General features: G+C 45.8%; 1 protein-coding gene across 5 annotated transcripts in view; it reads right to left on the bottom strand.

Annotated features, from left to right (window-relative positions):
• CYFIP1 (cytoplasmic FMR1 interacting protein 1) overlaps positions 1-14,163 on the bottom strand; it is a 195,790-nt gene that overhangs the window by 65,058 nt on the left and 116,569 nt on the right. For 4 of the 5 annotated variants that reach the window (XM_064296201.1, XM_064296202.1, XM_064296200.1 and 1 more), the window contains 8 exons: positions 13,063-13,229; positions 11,511-11,658; positions 10,159-10,312; positions 8,877-9,033; positions 7,509-7,605; positions 6,184-6,260; positions 5,401-5,509; positions 532-651 (listed from right to left, as the gene is read on the bottom strand). In XM_064296201.1, the coding sequence (XP_064152271.1) occupies positions 532-651; positions 5,401-5,509; positions 6,184-6,260; positions 7,509-7,605; positions 8,877-9,033; positions 10,159-10,312; positions 11,511-11,658; positions 13,063-13,229 (1,029 nt within the window). Of the gene's footprint in view, positions 1-531; positions 652-5,400; positions 5,510-6,183; positions 6,261-7,508; positions 7,606-8,876; positions 9,034-10,158; positions 10,313-10,582; positions 10,683-11,510; positions 11,659-13,062; positions 13,230-14,163 lie in introns of those variants that run through there. The other variant, XM_064296204.1, reaches the window with a different exon arrangement.

The raw sequence follows: 14,163 nt of genomic DNA on the forward strand, positions 1-14,163 counted from the left end.
ATAATCTTGACAGTTTATTTTACCAAGAAACTTTAGAATTTTTTCATTAAAGTCTATCAAGTACTTAAATTCTAGTGGTGATTACATTAAATCCAGGGATTAACTGGGGACTTATCTTTACTAAGTATCATCCTTCATCTGTAACAAAATGTTTTGCACAATTTACGTCATCTTCACTCGCACTGAAGTTAATAGGTTTCTTTATCAGACCAGTTTTATTACACCAGGTTCACTTCTAAAAATGTATCTTTCTGTGATTAAGACTTAAAAATTTTTATCTACTAGAAAATGTTATTGAATTAATTAAGTAGCTATCTTTTGCCATAGTTATGTATAATTCTTTGAAATCAATTTAGAATTGTGAATATTGAGTGGATGCTAAAAAAAAAAAAAAAATACCCAGGATATGCCAATCTTTTTATTTTTATACAAGAATTGGACCTATCATTTGTTCAATTTATCATTAATGACAAGAGCAAAATTAGTTCCAGTCTGTCCGTCTAGCACAAAATCTGCAGAGTGAGTACTTACAACAATTGACGTCAGGTCTTCACTTTCAAATCTGCCTATGGCCAGCTCCAAAGACTTACACATAGCTGCTGAGACACGCTGTGTAATCAGACGGTTGAGGTCTATTGACCTGCCAAGGAGCTGGGGGAGGGACGAGGATACCACGGAGAGAACATGAGAATCTTAAGAACAATAAAACATCAGTGAAGAAGAATTCCCTCCATAAATCTATTTCAAAAAACCAAAAATTGTGTTTATGGAAGGTGTAATGAGTTCAATGGTGTTCCCCCAACAGGTACATCTATGTCCTGGCCCCAGTGCCTGTGATGTGACCTTACTTAGGGTAGGATCTTTGCAGATTAATTAAGGATCTCCAGGTGAGATCACTCTGGGTCTAGGGTGAGCCCTAAGTCCAATGAACCTTGTATGAGTGAGACAGAGGGAGGTTTGACACAGAGAAGAAGCCCATGAGAAGACTGGAATTATCCTGCCACAGGCCAAAGAATGCCAGGAGCCACCAGAGGCTGGAAAAGGCAAGGAAGGATTCTCCCCCAGGGCCTTCAGGGATTCTTCTTATTGGCTCTGCCAACATCTTGATTTTGAGCTTCTGGTTGGCAGAACTGTGAAAGAACAAAGTTCTGTGGTTTTAAGCCACCCAGTTTGTGGTACTTTGTCACAGAAATTCTAGAAAACTAATATAAATTTTGGTACTGGGACATGGGATACTGCTATAACAAATACCTAAAAATGTCAAAGTGCCTGGGGAATTGGGGAATGAGTGGAAGCTGAAAGAATTTTGAGAAGCACAACAGAAAAAGCCTAGATTGCCTTGAACAGACTATTGACAGAATCATATATGTTAAAGGTGTTACTGGTGAGGCCTTAGAAGAAAATGAGGAATACATTATGGGACACAAGAGAAAAAAGTGATTCTTGCTATACAGTGGCTGACATGAGTTCTACAGTTGTGTAAAAAGCAAAGCAAGTAAGCAATGAACTTAGATATTTATCTAAGAAGATTTTCAAGCAAAGTGTGGAAGGTACAGCCTAGTTTCTCCTTGCTGCTTATAGTAAAATGAGAGCAGAAAGAGATAAACTGAGGAAGGAACTGTGCAAAAATGAAACAGGACTTGCGGATTTTGAAAATTTTCAAGTCTATCCAGATTGCAAACGATTCTAAAGCATGCTTTAAAGAAAGGGCCAAGAGTGTGGCTGTATAACCTTTTGCTGAAGAGATTAGGCATGTGGCTTATGGATCTAATCAACCAACAGCAGAATTCAAGAATACAGATGAGGTTATCCTAGAAAGATCCTTGGAAAATCCTCCATGGCATTGTTGTTGCTGTCATTGTTTGTTGCAATTCATGGTGTGATTCATGGTGACCCCATGTGTGCAGTGTAGAACTGCTTCACAGGGTTTTCAAGGCTGTGACCTCTCGGAAGCAGATCACCAGGCCTGTCTTCTGTGGCATGTCTAGGTGGGTTTGAACCACCAACCTTTCAGTTAGTAGTCCATCACTCAACCATTTGTGCCACCCAGGGATTCCTGATGGTACAAAAAAAAAAAAAAAAACAAAAAACAGGGCCCTATAAATTGCAAGGAAGCTGACAAGATTTTTCAGAGTGTTATATTGGTAGAAACGCTGCCAGCCCAGACTGAAAGGGTGAGAGACAGGATAAAATGAAGGAAAATTGTATTTCCAAAATTCTACAGGCAGTGCAAACAGACTGATTAAGCCACTAGCCTACAAACATATGCTATCCTTCAAGAAAAAGGAGGAACAACTCCAGGGCTGTGGACGCAGTGGCAGAGGCCAGAGACGCTGACCCAGAGGCAGGGGCCAACTGGGCCTCCATGGGCCCAGAGAGTAGATCAAGGGCAGAGGATTATTCTCAGGTCTTGACGCCTGATAGAATTTTCTCTGATAGGTTTTGAACTTGCTCAAGACCAGTGACCCTTTTATTTCTTCCTTTCAGAAAGGAATTCTGGAAGCAGGTAACTTATTTTCCAAGTCCACAGATGGATAAGAGTTTTGTAGTTTTGTCCCAAGACAGATCATACCTGGAGTCTTGCTATACCTGATTTAGACAATCAGGTTTGGGACTTTGTGAGTTGACATTTAGATGAGATTTTGGATTTAGAGTTGAGACTGAAATGAGTTAAGACTTCTGGGGGTGTTGGAATGGGCTGAATGTACTTCCTGTATGTGCAACAGATGTGAATTTTGGGAGGCCAGAGGGCAGACTATAGTGGATTGAATCCAATGTCTCCTTATAATAGATAGGAGATTTGACACCAACAGGGGCGAATGTCAGGCGAAGATGTAGGCAAAGATTAGAGTTGTACCGTCACAAACCAAGGAATACCAGGAACCACCGGAGGTTGGAAGAGGTGGGGATTCTCTCCTAGAGGCTTCAAAGGGAGTGCGAGCCTGTAGACACCTTGATTTTATATTTTTGGCCTCCAGAATTGTGAAAGAATAAATTTCTATTGTCTTAAGCTACCAAGTTTATGGCAATCTGTCGCGGCTGCCCTGGAAAACTAATACAGAATGATACAGTAGAAATGTAAATGTTTTAGATGAATTCATGTATACAAGTGTCATGACCAAACGTCTACTTTCCTAGAGCTGTGATTGTGGGAGTCACAGCCTTAACGAAGACCCTTTTACAGCGTCTTCTGCATTAAATTTACACTTCAATCACGGCAGAGACCCCAGGATTCACCAAAGCCCTGGAGAATCGGGGTCTGTTAGTCATCACATCCCTCATCCCTGGGTCCATGACCATCTCCCTGACACGAAGAGGCTTACAGAGTCCTGAGCTTCACAGATGCTACTATGACAAATAAATAAAATCACTCCGTCTCTGTTTCAGAGTCCTAACAACACATCTGTATTGCAATATCATTTCAACAACGCAAATATATGGATGGAGAAAGCACCGGTAAAAAATGTCCCAGATGTAAATGGTGGTAATCTTTAGATGGTAAGATTATATGGAATTTTCCCTCTCTTCCTAATTTTTTCTACTGTATATATACATACACACACACACATATATATATATATATTTTTAATAGCAAAAAACAAGCACTGTGTATTTTTAAATTCTCAGTGTTGGCCAGGAGAAGGCTGTCTGTGACACCACCTTAGCTGATGCGTGTTTCTCACCATTACAGTTTTAAAGCTTCTGGCATGTGGACTCAGGGAGAGGAGCTGCCCATGCTGCAGGACCAGTAGGGCAGGAGTCAGCGACACGAGCAAATCTCTCCATGTCTTCCTTTATGTTTGTTTCAATGGGAATTGTTTTTTTCTTTAAAATTTTAACACTTTCTAAGCATGTTCACATAGACACATAATGCACTGATGTTTATTAAAACCTAGTAAGCTATATGCAAGCGGCAGTACAGGGCACAACAATTGGTCTCTATTCACCTGGAGCAACAGAGGAAAAAGGAGAGTCAGGACTAGGAGAGGGAAGTGGAAGGTGTGGCTACCTGCCTCCATGAACAGCAACAAAGGAAGAAGGAGGGTCAGGACTAGGAGGAGGATGTGGAAGGTGTGACTACCTGCCTCCATGAATAGCAACAGAGGAAGAAGGAGGGTCAGGACTAGGAGGAGGATGTGGAAGGTGTGGCTACCTGCCTCCATGAACAGCAACAGAGCAAGAAGGAGAGTTAGGACTAGGAGGAGGATGTGGAAGGTGTGGCTACCTGCCTCCATGAACAGCAACAGAGGAAGAAGGAGGGTCAGGACTAGGAGAGGGATGTGCAAGGTGTGGCTACCTGCCTCCATGAACAGCAACAGAGCAAGAAGGAGAGTCAGGACTAGGAGGAGGATGTGGAAGGTGTGGCTACCTGCCTCCATGAACAGCAACAGAGGAAGAAGGAGGGTCAGGACTAGGAGGAGGATGTGGAAGGTGTGGCTACCTGCCTCCATGAACAGCAACAGAGCAAGAAGGAGAGTTAGGACTAGGAGGAGGATGTGGAAGGTGTGGCTACCTGCCTGCATGAACAGCAACAGAGGAAGAAGGAGGGTCAGGACTAGGAGAGGGATGTGCAAGGTGTGGCTACCTGCCTCCATGAACAGCTGCCTCCTTCACCGTGAGACCAGAACTGGATGGTGCGCAGCTACCGTTACTGAACATTTCAGTCTAAAATTCCATACAAGAATTCTGATCAAAATGGGGAAAATACAGAAGAGAATTTCAAATTCTCATGGACTCCAGACTTCCTAGAGCCATAAAAGTTAGATGAACCCCTGAAACTATTGCCCTGAGATAATCTTTAAACCTGAAACCAAAAAAACTCCCTGAAGTCTTCTTTAATCCAAAATACAATTTAGCTTAACTAGTAAAAAAAAAAAGTCCGCTTGGAGTACTATGCTGTTTTAAGAAATATTTATAGGGGATCAAAACTGACAACAGCAACTCTAAAGACTGGACAGAAACCGCAGGGGGCAGTGAATTTATGTTAATGGGGAGGAAAAACTCAAAAAAGGAAGGTGAGAATGGCGCACGACTTGAAGAGTGTAATCAATCTCACTAAATGATATATGTGGGAACTGCTGAATTGGTGTATGTTTGCTGTATATGTCCTCAACAACAAAATAAATAAAATTAAAAAAACAAAAACCTAGTTAGCTATAAAAAGGTCCAATATTTTCAAAATAAAACCAAAATACACCAAACCCATTGCCATCAAGTTGATTCTGACTCATAGCCACCCTACAGGTCAGAGTAGAACTGCCCCAATACGGTTTCCAAGGAGTGTCTGGTGGATTCGAACTGCCAGCTTTTTGGTTAGCAGCCGTACTCTTAACCGCTACGCCACCATTTCCAACATATGCTATTCTTTCTCACTATGGCTCAGGAAACACCTTCACTCACCTGCACGTGCCTCTGTTTGAGCAGTGTCTCGTAACGGTTAGATGGTGGCAGATGGATCGTTGCTCCTTGATTCTTGCATTCTGATCGTAACCGTTTATCAAGAAGCAAACTAATGAAGACAGGAAACTTTTTAAGCGCTCTGAGTTTTAATGATAATGTCAAATCAAGTGATCAAAGATTCTGTATCAAAATCACAAACCATTTAAGCTAAACAATATTTTAGATAAATACAGAATATTTGCCTTAAGTGTTGCACCCTTTTTAAAGAATCATCTCTGTGAGACCAAATTCCCAAGAGTAATTCTAAAGCACAGAGGAGGCCTTTAAGGGGCAGAGTCTAAGCTGGCAGTGGTGAAACAAGATGGGCAGAGACAGCGAGGACGACGACACACCGCGGGGCACCGAACCGGCGCCAGTGACACGATGACACACCGCGGGGCGCCGAACCGGCGCCAGTGACACGATGACACACCGCGGGGCGCCGAACCGGCGCCAGTGACACGATGACACACCGCGGGGCGCCGAACCGGCGCCAGTGACACGATGACACACCGCGGGGCGCCGAACCGGCGCCAGTGACACGATGACACACCGCGGGGCGCCGAACCGGCGCCAGTGACACGATGACACACCGCGGGGCGCCGAACCGGCGCCAGTGACACGATGACACACCGTGGGGTGCCTAACCGGTGCCAGTGAACTACACATGTAAACACTGTTGAACATATGGTTTTTTGTGCATATTTACACCAAAAAAATAATAATAACAAACCAGACACTCACCTTCCTGCCATAACCTTGTAATATGCAAATATCTGGTCTGCTAGCTTATAAACAAACTGATCAAAACACAGATTCACCTGAATAAAAAGAAAGCACATTTTAGATTTTGATTTTCTAAATCAAGGCCAAATAACACAACCTACAAAAAAAAAAAAACTTTTGTTAAGGCAACTAATTGAGACTCTTTTAAGAGAAACTAGAAACAATCTAACTGTCCAACAACAACAAATTAAATAAGTTATCTGTGTGACCACTGTACAGCCACTGAATGTTAGGGACTAGGGTTCCTCTTACTGAGAGGAAATGTTCCCATCCTCTTGAGTACAAGGGAATATGAAGAAGTCCTTCGTCATCATGTGCTCCAGGAAGGCAGGGGGTTTAATCTGCATTGCTGTGGGGGCTCCCCACTCTGGGGACCAGTCTGCCGCCGGCCCCTCCTTCACAGGAACCCTGCCCGTGGACATCTCCTCAGCCTGCTCTGGGGGCCGGGGGCAGCAGCTGCACTGGGCACGGAGGTCAGTCAGTAGACACCGGAGCGCATTTACCCCGGAACACATATCCTCACTTGCATAGGGAGCTAGCACCCGTCCCTAGAGCTGTGAACAGGATGCAGTGAGCAGAACCCTGCCCTAGCAGGCTCAGAGGCCCTGGGAGAGAGGAGCTGGGAAGGACAGATCTCCACATGTCAACCACCCTGCAGATGCCTAGGGGCCCATAATATTTTCCCTGAAAAATCGCTTTCAGGTGCTCCTTGTGAGAAGTCAGAGGAAGAAGCCCAGAAGCGTAAGGCCCACAAAGTTCAAATGCAATCTGTTGAGGTTAAATTCTCTTAAGATACAACTAGAAAATACGATTCACCTCCTTACTGCATGTATACTGATCTAATAATGTCATTTGTTGGAATTTGTCCCGAAGATCCAAATGCGAATAAAAATCATGTGCAAGGAAGTTCACCCAAGTATTATTTATAATAACCAAAAATATAATAACCAAATAACCAAAAAATAAAACTAAAGAAATAAAACAGTGATTGGTTCAATCCATTCCGCTAAATAAAAAACCTGTTTTGTGGTGTGTTTATAAGTTAAATAGATAAGGTTATGAGGAAATGCTTACAACCTGTTGTCTGGTGAGGAAGCATATCGTAAAGCAGCAAGCCTTCCTACGTGTAAATACACAGAAGAGTGGAGTACTCACATCAAAATGTGTACCTCACAACTTCATTCTTTTGTTTAAACTTCCTTGCACTAAAAAATGATAAGCTTAATTTGTCTAATAATTAGAGAAAAGACATTCAGTCCACTGTTCTGAAATGAGGGCGTCACCTCAGCCTCGATCTCATCGTAGAGGAACTGCTTGGTGAACCTGGTGAGGGCGTAGTGTGCGCTGTCGTTGTACAAGTCCAGGGAGTAGAGCACGTACCTGCGGGAAAAGATTTAACTCTTTTATTCTTTCTTCTCTCATGTGAGGAAAAAACAGTTCTTGTTTCAAGCAACAAATTCTGCACTCTTTCAAGAATGGCCATGGTAGCACCAGGAGGCCTCCCACCACTGTGCCTGAGGCGGACTTCATGTGCCCCATGCACCTGGAGAATAGGGTCACAGCACCAAGGTGGGCCGAAGAGTCACTCATCTGTTTAGGCTATGCACAGAGCACCTGCCAGGTACACCAGGGCTCACCTAAAACTATGCTCACTTCGGTTTTTCACCACAGATACGCAGAATTTTTATAGTAACAAAACCTAGTATTTTCTCATTTTAAAGAATGAAATGTATGACTTAAAAGGGAAAATGTATAGCAGTCCCAGGCCCCACCACCACCACGGGCATGGTCTAGCACTGGCCCATAGCCAAGAGCCCCTCTTCCCTTCACCCTGTCAGGAGAAAAGATGGCCGTGTGGCCCTCCCTCTGGGAGCCTCCACCAAGCAGGAGGCCCCAACTTCAGGCTTCTTTGAGGGGGCGGCAGGTCCCTCCCGTTTTGCAGGGGAGAGCCCGTTTGAGCCAGGCAGGATCAAGCAGAATCAAAACTCCAACCATGGAGACTGGTACAGCCACATGTGGTCTCTATGGTCATGCAGAATGGGGCCTTGGGAGGACGCATTACCAGGGACAGATGACTGCTGACACACATGACCCATGCCTGGAGCAAGGCACTGCTCTTCTCGCTGCTGCAAGACCAGCCCCTTGGCTCCCTAGTCTGTTTACCACAGGACACCCCACTTTTGAATACTTTTCATTTCATGTGCTTCATATTTTGAAAGACTCTATCTCTTCCCACAAAGAAAAGCTGTTCTTCCCCAACTCATCTGGGTCAGAGGTTCTGGCCCATTAGAGGCCAGGCCACATGGGGAGCGGGCACTTGGACACCCCTGTAACCTGGTACTGCTGCATGCAGGCCCGTGCTGACCTGGAGAAGGCCCAGCACCCAGATCTCGCTCCCTTGTCCTGCCTGGGTTCCCAGGGCCTTGCACAGTGCCCGCACATAGTAGGAGCTTTATAAACCCTACAACCTGGATTCCTGGTTTCAGTCTGAAGCCAAGAAACTTGCTACTTTTATTACTCTCCAAAGTCTTATCTTTCAAATGAAATCCTGACAACAACCCAGTCCCCTTCTCCACCTCCCAGTTTCCAGGTGCCCTGAATGAAGCTCCCCGAGTCACCACAAGCACACGACAGGCCCCCAGGATGCTCACTCCATCATTGATGCCTCTTTGGTCTCCAAGATGTGGTCTGTCAGGATCCAGGGCATTGACATCTCAATGGGGAACTGGATTCTCCTGCCCATTGTCAGCTCCAAGAAGAACTCTCTGAACCACAGTTGCGAGAGGTCACAACACTGCTGCAGCGTCTCTTTACGGAGTCAAACAACACCATGTCAGTCTTCCAAGGCAGACAAACTCAGGGAAGGTGGGTGCCCCAAACATGCAGCAGAGTCATGAGCAGGGGGGTGGTTGCCACACGCCTACACCAGGGGCACAAACCACCACAGATGCGTGCGCGCACAGCAGCCACCCTCACCCACACAGGCACGCTCGTGGACAGTTGGCATCCAGACCCAGAGGGGGCCCGCCGTACCACAAAGGCACTGGCCACGCAGCCCTGTGTGCCCACGACAGGGACCTCGTCAATGCCACCAGGCCCTCGACAGGACCATGAGAAAAAATTCCATGTTTAACATGAGAGAAAAAAAATACTGGATTATTTTTATTTTATTTAAGATAAGACACGATGTCTAGGGTGTGCTATCACATGCTCAACCAGTAGCGGTATCTAACCCAAAAACACAGGCAGTTTCCAAAAAAAAGTCTCAACCCTTTCAGAGTTAAAAAACAAATACGTTACTCTCTGCCACAGTGCCGCAGCGTGCCCATGGACACCACGGGGGAGCTGCGTCACAGACAGGGGGAGGCTTCCTGCTGAGAGGAAGGTGAGTGGGCGCAGGTTTGGACGTGGGTGTAGTGATGACGCAGGCAGACACCTACGGGCGGTGAGCGCAGCCCTGCACAGGTCGACATGGCCGGGCGGCCCAGGGGGCAGGCCCTGCCACCTCCACGTCTCGTCAGGTCAGTCCCACCAGTGCTGGAGGTGTAGTTTCTGGGCTTTCTATCTCTGTCTGCCTCTAGGCACAGACAATAGGTTACATGTGTCTGTGTCTGCGGCCCCCTCCCGGCCCTGTGGCCTGTTCTTCTAACAGCCACACTGCACACGTGATGCTGGTGAGGGTGCACACACCACACAGCCGGAATCCTCTGCCCACCACGTGCACATGCCCAGGGCAGGGCCCTCACAGGCCAACAGCCACACTGCACACGTGATGCTGGCGAGGGTGCACACACCACACAGCCGGAATCCTCTGCCCACCACGTGCACATGCCCAGGGCAGGGCCCTCACAGGCGGCCAAGCAGTGGAAGCGTTCTGACGGTGTTAGTGGTGTTAGAGCATGCGGCTGGGTGCCGGCCATCAGTATCTCTTACCACTGAAATTTATCAAGTGAGTGTAGAAGAATGACTCTCGATGAAATTTTTCTATGTCCAATATGGTGGGCCCCTCAAGGCTACTTCTCAAGGTTTTCTTGGAACCACTTTTGTCTGCAATGAGGGACTCTAGCATGGTTCTCACCATGTAAAGCTGCATCATCCAAGAAAACATTTGTGGGGGAGAAAATACACGGTACATTAGTCAGGCCAAACTCAGAGAAACCCCCAGAGAAGGACTGCTCCGCTACAACCTGCCCAGTGCCTGAGTGGGGTGGGAGGGAGCTGTACAAGACAGCACGCAGGCCAGCCAGACTGGCTCCTCCTCCAGGGACCAGCACCCACCAGCTTGTAGCGAAACAGTTCGCCTCTGTGCTGTGAACGTCAACAACAACCAAAAAAAACAAATGAAGTCATGTCTTACCACCAAAGGTTAAAAGAGGCGGATAGATGTAGGACTGCCTCAGAAACGCGTTTACCACATGCAAGAGCCTTTCCATCCCCAAAGACTTGAGCTGCCGCAACAGCTCAGCAGAGCTCAAGGACTCTGCCATGGTGCGCACCATGTAGAGCTAGACACCAACAGACAGGGAGAGGCGGGAGAGAGCCGTTAGTGACAACACACACACTCACGAGGGCAGACACAGACAGGGGTCGGGGGGGCAGTGCAGCTGACAGACCCCAAGAGGGGTGCCTCCAACAGGGTGCCAACACCCTCCTTTCAGGCTTTTGAGAGGTTTCATGTACAGACAGACAGCAATGCTCTTTGCTGGTACTTTTCTAAAAGATTCATGGACAACATTATAAGCACACAGAAAAGATGAGTAAGAAGTACCAGGTCCCAAAAGAGGAGGAGAAAGGCAGCTTATTAAATGGGGCTGTGAAAGTCAGGGAGAAATGCTCAGAAAACAGAAGAGCGCTGGTGGTCTCAGACTAATCACACACGAAAGCAACGCTTTTCATTTCCAATCTTACGGATTAACATTTGTAGGCCAATGTAAAAATTTTCATTACACACTTGAACACAGTATAAATATGTACACATAAGACTCTGACCCACATTTTTGGGACTGGAGTTGACGTGGAGTCAAAGAACCACAAGTGTGCCTAGGTTTTGTTTCAGGGAATAGTCCCCAGGACTGGGGGCACGTTGCGTGAGACCCAGGCCTACACACTTGCTCTTTATGCGTGCTCGTTTTATGAAGACGGCACTTACAGAAAAGCAGCAGGATGCGCTGCTCCGACCTGCCTGGACACACACAGCAGATCACCCCTGCCCTGACCAGCTTACACGCAAACCCCCAGACTGAGAATCACCACGTTCATAGCAGGGGACGGGGTAGGGGGAGAACCTGCGTGCTGGAAGGTCCCACGGCGCGCCTAGGCACTTTGATGTCAAACCCGCTCTTGGGGTCCTTCTCTCCCCTCAGAGCCGGGTCGTTGAAGGGCTCGTGCCCAGCCTCCCAGTCGCACACCGTCTTCCTGATGGCCTGCAGGACACTGAACACAACCCAGAGTCACACCACCAAGACACACGGCACCAAAATGCTCCAAGAACTTACACAGTGCTCTCGAAACAGAAATTCTCTTTGGGAGCAAGGATGGATGTGAGAAATGACAAGTTCAACGTGAATTTTTAAAAATAGTGTTTTCATGGAAACATTAACACTCCTAGAAGATCTAACTTAGTTGTAATGTGTACAAATGAGCCTGGAGTAATTTTCTCAGTTCCTGAACACACACCACAGCAAGCTGGCAAGTCAGCTTCATGGCAGGCGAGAGCCAGGCCCATGTGCCAAACAGGCACCGTGTTTTCCAACAAGACATAACATCAGCAACACAGCTGGGAAGCACAGCCCATGTCCCTGAGGAACTGGGAGCATGACCCTGTCACCAGCGCCAGGGCATGTGACCTCATCATTGCCAGAGCTCCCCAACACCGTATGCATGGCCTACATACCCATGCTCTCTGCCTCAATACTTCAGGAGAGAGAGACCAGCTGAAGGTTGAATCATTTTTAGACTACACATTTGGTAGGCTTTGCAGCTGGAGGTGGATGACTCGAGTTTGTTCCTTGTTAGTGGCAAGCACTTCCCTCCTACATTTGGTGTGCCTCAAACATATCCTATGTGTACAAATGACCACTCTGCGTTCATACCAAGCCCTGGATGCACATATACGAACAACATCAGGGCGCCTTTCCCTATGGCAAGTAGTGCACATCTGGACGCATGACAAAACGGGCACCTCAATTAAGTCCTCAGGGGAGGGCAAATAAACCAGTAAGCATCATAGTTTACAAGTTCTAGTAATACTATAATCATACCATGCCAGAGACAAATACATAAACCACAAGACAATGAAATCAACACATTTGTGAACTTTGTACGCTTAATTTTACATACATATTTTTGAAAGACAACTTTATCAAAAAAGCTAAGTATGAAGAAAAAATAAACTTAAGATTGCCACTGAATTTCTGCAATATGTCGGTAGCTTTTGCCCAGTTTGTAACACAGCACAAAAACAAATACGGGCAAAACTAGGGAAAACTACACACTTGAGGCAGAAGGCAGAATGCTGGGTAGTGTGTCCCAACACATCTGGTGGTAAGACTTGTCGGGCAGATTTTGAGACATCTCCAACACCTAGAAAAATACACTATTTTCCCTGAGTCTCCAGACTTTTTAGACACTCTGTAGTTGATTTATTACAAGTTTTTCAGGTTAATAATTCAGGGCACCTGCATCACACTTAGAGGTAACTCGCTCAACAAGATGTCTGGAAGTTAAAAAAAAAAAAGGATTGAGCATGTTACGAAAATGTGGCAACCAGACTGAGTGTGAGAACACCCTACAACTCCTGGGCCCTGAGTGCCCGTGGCAGGGTGTTGTGAAGCTAACCTCTGGATGACGTTCTTCTTCTTTTTGATGGCCTGTCTGAGCGGCTCCCTGAGGGTCACCTGTGAGAAGTCCTGCAGTGCGGCATAGACGGTGTGCCGGATGGCGTGGTTGAACACGCTTTCCATCCTGCCCATCAGCACCTGTAGGCCTTTGATCATGGCGATCACCTGTAGGGGAAAGGCTTTTCTCAACACACCAGAGGGTGACAAGAGAGGGCTCCTTCTCAGGGACAGCACCAAGCCTCAGTGGCTGATGTGTACAGGAGGCTGCCCCCTTCTCATCCACAGCACTTCCTCATGAGCCTCTTGCACCCCTGCCCTGCAGCCGCCCTGCTCCAGATAGCCATCTCCTAAGCAGTTCTCAGCATGCAGCCACTGCCAGAGCCGGACCCTGCCAGGCTGGGAGCACCTGGGTGCTGTGATGGACTTCAAATGATAGAAGAGAAAAAAGATTCCGAAAAGCAAATACACTATTAGAAAAGAAAAAAAGCCACAGAGTGTGCCGACCAAATTCCATTAGTTATACAATAATGGCACGCTGAATTAACATGCACAGAGAAGGCCTGGAAGAAAACACACAGAACTGCTTAAATGTCATATCTGTGCTGGTACCACAGGCACTACAATTTCTTAATTTCACATTTATGTTTTCTATTTGTTTACTTCGGGGATTCATTTGATGGTTCTGTGTTGCTTTGCTAATCAGAAAAAAGTGGGGGAAATTTCTATTTAAAAAGAAAGGGTAAAACTCATTTGAAGAAAAATGAAAATACTCCATATTCAAACTTCAGGGATGCAGAAAAAGATTTGCTTAAAAGTAAATTTATAGTTTTAAATGTAAATATTAGAAAATAAAACAAATTTAAAAATTGTAATAATCTAATATTCATCATAAATTTATAAGAACTACCCTAAAAAGAAAGAAAATACATATCTAAAAGCAGAAATTAATGAAGCAGAAATCATATAATACAGAAGATCAATGAAGCCAAAGCCTATTTTAAAAATTAAAATAAATAATAAAATTGATAAAGGTCCAGCAAAAATGATCAAGGAAAAAGAGACAAGGTATGAATGATCAGCGTTAGGAATGAAAAAAAGG

This window comes from Loxodonta africana, chromosome 13 (assembly GCF_030014295.1).
Source record: "Loxodonta africana isolate mLoxAfr1 chromosome 13, mLoxAfr1.hap2, whole genome shotgun sequence".
Lineage (NCBI taxonomy): Eukaryota > Metazoa > Chordata > Mammalia > Proboscidea > Elephantidae > Loxodonta > Loxodonta africana.